Source organism: Nelusetta ayraudi, unplaced genomic scaffold (assembly GCF_046127955.1).
Source record: "Nelusetta ayraudi isolate G7.1 ecotype Tasmania unplaced genomic scaffold, CSIRO-AGI_Nayr_v1 ptg000016l, whole genome shotgun sequence".
Lineage (NCBI taxonomy): Eukaryota > Metazoa > Chordata > Actinopteri > Tetraodontiformes > Monacanthidae > Nelusetta > Nelusetta ayraudi.
The window spans coordinates 347,516-355,931 of record NW_027466066.1 but is presented as its reverse complement, the minus strand read 5'-3'; the positions used below and the strand labels follow the sequence as shown (position 1 = coordinate 355,931).

Here is an 8,416-nt window from a genome sequence, read left to right as displayed (position 1 = left end):
CGTCACAAAACACAAAAGGATAATAGGAAGCCGTACATGAATAAACCAAGAAACCAGAAACCCAACAGTGTATGGACAATGCAGGTTGTTGTTGTTGTTGTTGTTGTTGTTGTTGTTGTTGTTGTTGTTGTTGTTGTTTTTCAGATACTGTGAGAGACATGGTTGTGACAGAGACAGACTGATCAGACAGCATCAGAGGAGAAGATGACCAAGCAGGTAGACAGACTCCACAGGGCAGTGTGCATGTGTATAAATAGTAACTAATCAGGCCTGGGTGTCAGATTAATTCCCATAACCTTTAGCTCAGCACATGCCCGTTATAGTATTGTATGTATGGCTCATCTCTGTACACAGGATGTTCCCTCCAGTTCAACTCTGAGGAGTAGATTGCGCACAGCGGACTTTGATCCATAGTTTTCATAGTTTCTCAAAATTCAAAGCGCGAGAGAACCAATCAAGTCATGAGATGATCTCATTAATTATGACTTGGTTTTCTCTCTTTATGGGGTGAATAAGATGCATTTGTGGGAAAAAGGTTTCCTTCCTGTAATGCTTTTATTTTTTTCCCCACACTGCCACTTTTATAGGATTGCCCAATGAGTTGAAAATCTTCTGAATCTTCAGGAACAAATGCAATGTAGCAGAGCCTGTAATCGTCCGGGTTTTTTGTTTTGTTTTCAAGTGTTTTGAAATAAGAAGAAGCATTTCAACTAACCGACGGCGTAAAAGAATGCACAGAGAGAAATGTATCAGAATGTTATGTTTGCAGTTTATAGTTTTTACTTCTATTAGCAGTCGCTTGTCGCCATCTGCTGCTCAGGCAGGGTAAAACACGTCAATGACCCAGGAGAAACTTGAGACAGGAATAACAGGGCTTTCCTAAATTTTAAATATATGAAAAAAAAAAAATCATCAGATAAAATTCCTACTAAAGCAATAACTTAGTATGTTGAAATACAGTTTAATACAAATATTAAAAAAAAATAAAATTATTTACTTCCTATCACAAGTTTGCGGAGCCCCAATGTTATGATTACAATGTTTTTGAGACAATATGTCAATATTTTGATATACAAGTTCTCATTATTTTTGAAATGATAATATTTTTGAGGCACCATGTCAATATTCTAAGACACAAAGCCTTTATTTTGGCAAGGTTTCAAAAATTAGATGAAAATTTTCAACAACAAGAGTGGCTTTGCTTCACCCCAGAAGCGTCACTTTAAAGTCTGCAGTTAGCGAAATCAGACTGAGAGCACTTAGCTTGTTTGTGATTTATGACGATGGGGGATGATCATAGAATGTTGTTACTGTTCCAGTTGTGTTGACAAGAAAAGATATGCATATGCAGGCAGGATTGTTTGAAAAGGCAGACATTTCATTTAGAAAGGTTAGGATTGGGTCATTGACCAAAATCTAAACAAAAATTGTAACAAAAGGGTCCAAAGCAGAAATAGAATTACAGAACTGAAAAGATGATAGAATAGAAAATGAAAAAGAGATGAAAGAGGTGGTTCTGAGTAAATTAACATTTAATCACAATTGCAAGAATGCAAAAAGTGGGAATGTTTTGTCCTACAATGGAAAACAAACTCACGAGGTTGCCCTGCATGCAATAGAGTGGAAATTTCTGAGCGCGTCCAAATACGTTGTACTTATTGTATTTGAAGGAAACAACTTTTAGAAACTACAGCAATATTTTAGAGACACAAAAAAAAATCGTGTTGCACTCATTTATTTATTTTTTTGTTTTTATTTTGTCTTGTTTTGCTCGTTAGCCTGCCTTATGTACTTCACGACAGTAGGCGGCAGTGTGCGCCTACAGCTGCTATTGCGAGCCGCTCAAAAAAAAAAATACACACACAAAGAAGAAGAACCAGAAACGAGAGTACCATTTAAGTTGCCGCTGCCCCATCCGAGCCGAGCTGTCAGCCACGTCACCTCCTCCGGCTGGAAGAACTTTTCTCTCCCATCAGCGTAGAATCAGCGGAGTTGAGGAAGGGACACGGCCGTGTTGTTGATATCCGCCCGGACTTCTTCAGGAAACTAATCAACGAGTTCCCCCCCCCCCCCCCCCCCCCCCGGATTACCGCCGAGGTAGCCGTTAGCTTCTGCGGCTTTTTTGCTGTATACTTTGTGTGTGTGTGTTCTGTTTTGTTTTTTTTTTGCTAGCCAGCGCTCTCCTGCTTTGCCAAAGTTTTCTTGCCCTTTTTTTTTTTTTAGCCAACCCGAGGGAGAAAACTCAACAACATGAATATCTTTCGTCTGGCCGGTGACGTGTCCCACCTCTTGGCCATCGTTATCCTGTTAGTGAAGATATGGAGGTCCAAATCCTGCGCTGGTAGGCAAGACACACACTGACACGGTCCTGCACTTTGGAACTCGGCGGAGGCTGCCTGGTCCATAGCTGCATAATGTACATCCTCAGTTTACACGGCGTGTAGCTGCTTGAAGGGTTTTTGTTATGTTGGTAGTTTCTGGAACTGGTATTTTGTGTTTGTTTTTTGTTTTTGTTTTTTCATGTATTTTTTTGCGTTGCGCAGTGCATAATAGTTGTGCAAAAAAAAAAAAAAAAGTGGCAGCGACGTGGCAATGTTAGCGGAGCAATCCACTGCCAGCACCACGTATGACGCCTCAGTCTTGCAATGCAAACAAAAGTCGTAATTGCCATTTATCCCCTCTTGCTGATGCCGAATTTTGAGTGTTTCACATTTAGTGCGTTGTTGTGACTAGATGTGACTTGTTGTTCTCTTTCTATCCCCCCAACCCCTGCAGGCATCTCTGGGAAATCTCAGGTGCTGTTTGCCCTTGTCTTTACCACCAGGTACCTTGACTTGTTCAGCACCTACATCTCGGCATATAACACCGTCATGAAGGTAAAAATAAATAAATAAATAAATAAAAATGCAAATTTCCACAGTGTCACTCACAGATTCAAAAATATTGAGCCTGTTCTTCAAGGCCAGTAGCCTTGGTCATGTAAATAAATAAGCTGTTGAAACAAGACTACGCAACATGGCATCCCATTTTTGGCCTGGAGAATAGAATAGAACAACTCTCTTAATCCCACATTGGGGAAATTTGCACTACAGCAACAAAAAGTGGTCCAAAGTCCAAAAGAACAAGATATTTATCTACATAGCTTACAAACCTTGTGATTCTGCCACCAGGTGGTGTTCCTGGCCATGTCCTATGCCACCGTGTACCTGATCTACATGCGCTTCAGGAACACCTACGACTCTGAGAACGACACCTTCCGCATCGAGTTCCTGCTGGTGCCAGTCATTGGCCTCTCCTTCCTGGAAAACTATGCTTTCACCCCGCTGGAGGTAAGCAAGCACCCACCGCGGGCAGAATCATTGAAACCCACCGAGCTTTTCAAAATCAGCTTTGACCAGCAGGATGCCTCGGTTTTGACCAAAGGTAGCCTGTTTGGAGACCTCCACAGATGATGGGAAAAAAAAGTCCGTCCTTCACCTCTGTGTGTTCTGACGCACGCCTTTTGTGATGTCACAAAGGGCAGTATCGCCTGGTGTTGCAGCCGCTTTGTTTTTGGCCCCTTCCGAGTTAAAGGAAGTGAAACGTCAGTTTTGGCATAAAGCTAATGCTAGTTGTTTTTTGCGGGAGTGTATACAAACAGAGGGTTAACATGCCGGAGGTTCTATAGCTCGAAAGGCCAAAGCAAAATTATCTCAAAAAGTGAGTGTATTATTATTATTGTTGTTGTGTCACATTCCACCAGATCCTGTGGACCTTCTCCATCTTCCTGGAGTCGGTGGCCATCATGCCACAGCTGTTCATGATCTCCAAGACGGGCGAGGCGGAGTCCATCACCACCCACTACCTCTTCTTCCTCGGCCTCTACCGCGCACTCTACATCGCCAACTGGGTGTGGCGCTACCACACGGAGGGCGTCTTCGACCAGATCGCCGTGGTGTCGGGCGTCGTGCAGACCATTTTCTACTGCGACTTCTTCTACCTTTACATCACAAAGGGTAGGTGCGGGCCAACACGGAGGTGGGGAAGGGGATTGCGAGGCGGGCTCTGCTTAAAGAAAACAAATCTAGCATTATTGCCTCAGACAATTTCGCAACAGCTGCTATCCCCAAAAAAAAAAAAAAACTGCAGACATCTGTGGTGTCAGAGGTTGCGACAAGCCTCTTTTCTTCTTTCTTTTTTTTATGTCATGGCGCCACAGTGTAGGTCACACAACAGCCCGACGTAACAGTTTAGTGCAGAAAAGACAGTGAACCACACAGTTTGGCACACAACACTGGATAAATCACCCCAACACCCATTAAGGTTGCATGACTTTAATATGAATATGCTGCAGCCTTGAGGGGAAACTGACTGTGCTCGGTGAGAGTGACTGGTAATACATCAAATCCTGCATCCTTTCAGAATCACCAAGTCTTTTTGTTTGCAAATGTTACAGTTTTTATGTATTTGAACAGTTTGCCGCCTATCCGAATTTTGCTCCATATTAAAATACAATTCTGACAAGTTAAAAAATTTATTTAGCAAATTTAATTCCCTAGAGGAGAAAGAAACATTCACTTTTTCACAATGCAGCTCTCACAGTCAGATGTCCTTTCAGCACCCTGTAAATTCGAGGGGCTCATCTGGTTCAGGCTCACTTGTTTTTCTTTTTTCTCTGTATCTCGTGAAGACAAACTTAGTGATGGTTGCTTGTTTCTGCTGCAGTGGTCCGGGGGCGAGCGAAGATGTCCCTGCCGATACCCATTTAAAAACTACGCCGCCCAGCCACCCACCAGTGCCTGTTGTTGCTGCTGCTGCTGCTGCGGCAGTAGTTCAGCGTCCGGATCGCAGACCCTGCACCGTTCAGATGTACATAGGTTGAGCGATGGGACTGTCAGCCAGACGTCACCCTGGACACCAATCTGAGCACGTGACTTGTATTTCACGTGCGAGCCTGTTCGAGCGTGTGCACATTTCAGTGTCAATGTTGTTTTCTTTCTGTCTTTGCAAACATGTAAAATGTGACTGTGGGAAAAGTGCCCCTTTCTGAATGTAGGACCTGAATCGCAGAGGAAATTCCCTTCCTATTCCCTTTTAAAGGAGCCAGAAACCGGTTCTGGCTCTCAGTAATTCCAGTGACTTCCTCTTCACCCAGCCATCAGGTAGAGATTGTTACTAACATAACAGATGCACGCCAATAGCAAATACTTCCATGATTGTTGATCTAAAGGAAGTAGTAATCGAATTGTCTTCCTCTTTAATCTGACGCACAGTCTGTGTCTTTTGTGTTTGCCAAGCACTTTTCCTCATGTATCCAGTCTTAATTGTAACCTTTTACACTACATGTTTTGATTTTTTTTTTTTGGGGGGGGGGATAAAAAGGGCTTAGTATTACATCTCGTCTTAAACAAAGCCAAAGATGTCATAGCTACAGTATCTGCTGAGAGGAGTGGAACCTTTCACACATTTCATTCTTTTTCCTTTGCTCGCTTGAGAGTGAAATTTCGGGCCAGCCGCGTTTTGACATGTTCTTTAGGCAGACTGAGTTGAATTGTATACCTTTTTTTTTTTTTTTTTTTTTTTTTTTTTTGTGTGTGGTTTGACATAACATTTATTTTAACCCGGGAAGTTTAAGGTGTGGCTTTGTTCTGTCTCTTGCTAAGGTTGCATCACACCAGGATATTTGCTTTTCAGTGCAGACTGCAAACACAGGTGCAAGGTCAATTTGTGTGACTTGGTGTGGTGTTGGTGCTGATGTTCAACGAATACCGGTTGCGTTAGCACAGAGTGAGAAAACCCAGCCGGATGTCCCTCCTGTGGGTGTGTTGCACTTCCTGTTTTTTTTTTTTTGTTTTTTTTCCTACAAACACAGGTACGTGACGATAGCAAGACTCTCATGTTACAACAATAAGTTGATGATATTAAACTTATTGTGACATTTAATCAAATTCACATCCACTCCGAACTTGCAGAGGCCATCCTCTGCTAATAGATTGGCAGTTGGGCTCGGAGAGTTTTGACAAAAATAAAGTCTGTATTTTTTTCTCTGAAAACTCGATTTTCGATTACTTTTATTTATTTTTTGAGTAGATCTCAGTAAATATGCTACAAAAACGGGACGAGTGCGTGTCGTACGCGACTTGGGAGGAGAATGATTTACTAACAGGTAGTGACGACGGCAGCATACGGAATCACTTCCGGGTTTTAACATCTACCGCAGCTTGGACAACTACAGATGCGAGTAAACAAAGGTTGCCAGTTTACAGCTTCTCGAGGGGGGAGGAAGACTACGGTAGCCTAGAGGCGGCGACCCGGAAGCATGAGAGAGGAAAATGGATTTTCCGATTTTCCTCTTTTTAACATCGTCTTGACTAAAAAAAAAATCAGATTTCGATTTAAAATCGATTAATCGCACAGCCCTAATTGGCATGGACGAATAAAATGCAAAAACACTTTTGGGCCACTTTGAGATTGACGATACAGTGAGTGAACACCCCAACTGAAAAGACCTCGCCAGGTGTGCGGCGGCGTCCCCTCACTGCAAGAAGGTCTTCCTGTGCTTGTAGAGCACCTTGCCCCCCTCCCGCACCGCTCCCTCCACCACCCTGGCGGCCGAGCGGATGGACAGCGGCGACGCCGCCAGGGCCGCCGCCCGCTCCACCATCTTCACCTTCGTCACAACCTTCCCCTTCCCTTGGTCTTTGCCCAGGATCCCCGCCCCCTCTGCCGCGCCCCTCCCCACGGCGGTCACCATCTCCGTCCAGAAAAGCCTCTCCGCCCTCTTCCGGGCCTCCTCCTCTTCCTTTTCGCTCCTCTCCAACTTCTCCTCGCCCGGACGAGACCTGACCGCTCCGTTACTCAGGATCCTCTCCTGTGCGTTTCTCAGGGCTCTCTCGGCTTCCTTGAAGTTCTCGTCGCTATAGCAACTGCCTCCGTTGTCTCCCAGCATCTTGTCTATCTTCCCGAGCAGGTCCACCACTTGCTGCGGGCACGCCGTCGCCTCGTCCCGTCGCTCCCTGTTGTCAAAGAGGTGGCACCCTCCACGGCAAGTCTTGACGAGCTCCGACAGCTCGCCACTCTCTTCCAGGAAGTCCTCCACGCTTTTGCCCTGAAGCTGGTCTCCGCAGGTGAACAGCACCATCGTCAACTTGAGGGCCTCGGGCCCAAACATGGCCTTGATCAACTCGAACGCATCCCTCTCCTCTTGGGTAAACCTCCCTGGCTGCAGGGCGAGCAGGAAAGCGTGGGGTCCGGGAGAGGACAGATCAACACACCGTCCCACCTCTGCTATGAGCTCCTCGGGGGACAGCCGGGTGTGGAAGAAACCCGGAGTGTCCACCACGGAGACGGTGCGGCCGCCAACGGCAAAGGTCTTCTTCTGGCATTGGGAGGTGACGGAATTGGGAGAGACGTCGACCTGAAAGGCAGGCTTGCCGAGGATGGTGTTGCCTGAGGAGCTTCTCCCTGTTCCTGTCCTCCCCAACAGAACAATCCGCAGGGGGTCGGTCTCCGTTAGAGGGGATGGTGCCTCACACGCTGTGGCAATGTGACAAAAACAGAATCATTACAATTGCGGCAATAGGGGCTCATTGTGATGGGATAGCACAAAGTGGCCTGGCAGCCTCGGTCATCACTCTTCACACAGAAAGCAGTGCTAACTCGCGCCCAGAAGCACATACCTTCACGCGACTCGGCATTTTCAGGCGACGACATCTTCCCGTCAGACTACAGCACCACTTGCAAGGGATGCATCAGTCCGGACCGCGTATGTGTTGTCCCACACCGGCAGGTCGCAGAGAGCAGTGGACAGCAAACTGCGACAGTCGCCCCCCCCACAAAAAATAAGTTATTACCGCGAGGTTTGGGAATGCATGAAATACAGATTAACCAGAGTTAGTGGCCTGTCTACGAACAGAATCCCGACGGCTTCGCTATGGATTTAGTCACGGGTAGGTTGCGCTGGTATTAAAAATAGAAATTGTACTTCCACGCAATGGCCAGCAGGGAGAGCTGTACGCCCAAGAACAATATTTTATAAGTAGGCGTGGTTTAAACGCTCCATGCTTTAAGGTAAAACGTCTATTAAATTAAAAAGATGAAATCATGCATCTTACTGCATGATCGCCCACAATCTGTACGAATCTGATTCTAAGCTAATATATATCTACAGTATATAAGGTTCAAATATTATAATTTCAACAGCTTTCATAGTAAATATAATTACAAAAGTTGCGTACTGATGTATTCAAAATCTGCAGTCAAATCATTTGACTGTAGATATTTCAGCATGTTCAGCACACACAAAACAAGCCTTAAAACAAGAATAGCTATTAAATAAACATAAAGACCCAAAGTGACAGAATCATGACTAGAATGGGGACTAATTAGAGAAGGCAAATTGAACTGCCACCTTATTATGGGGGTGGAGTTTTAGTGC

The 8,416-nt window shown here is 45.0% G+C and overlaps 2 protein-coding genes across 2 annotated transcripts; one reads left to right on the top strand and one right to left on the bottom strand.

The window, feature by feature from the left end:
• Window positions 1–1,866: 1,866 nt before the first annotated feature.
• kdelr3 (KDEL endoplasmic reticulum protein retention receptor 3) lies at window positions 1,867–5,931 on the top strand. Its single transcript, XM_076023634.1, has 6 exons — window positions 1,867–2,057; window positions 2,198–2,341; window positions 2,776–2,876; window positions 3,171–3,329; window positions 3,743–3,995; window positions 4,705–5,931. Exons 2-6 carry the CDS (start codon window positions 2,251–2,253, stop codon window positions 4,746–4,748), a joined length of 648 nt encoding a protein of 215 aa, XP_075879749.1. The 5' UTR covers window positions 1,867–2,057; window positions 2,198–2,250; the 3' UTR covers window positions 4,749–5,931.
• A 583-nt stretch (window positions 5,932–6,514) lies between these two features.
• LOC142886605 (GTPase IMAP family member 9) lies at window positions 6,515–7,816 on the bottom strand. Its single transcript, XM_076023629.1, has 2 exons — window positions 7,659–7,816; window positions 6,515–7,515 (listed from the first exon to the last, which is right to left on the bottom strand). The coding sequence occupies exons 1-2, from the start codon at window positions 7,690–7,692 to the stop codon at window positions 6,515–6,517; spliced, it is 1,035 nt and encodes a 344-aa protein (XP_075879744.1). The 5' UTR covers window positions 7,693–7,816.
• Between the last annotated feature and the right edge of the window lie 600 nt (window positions 7,817–8,416).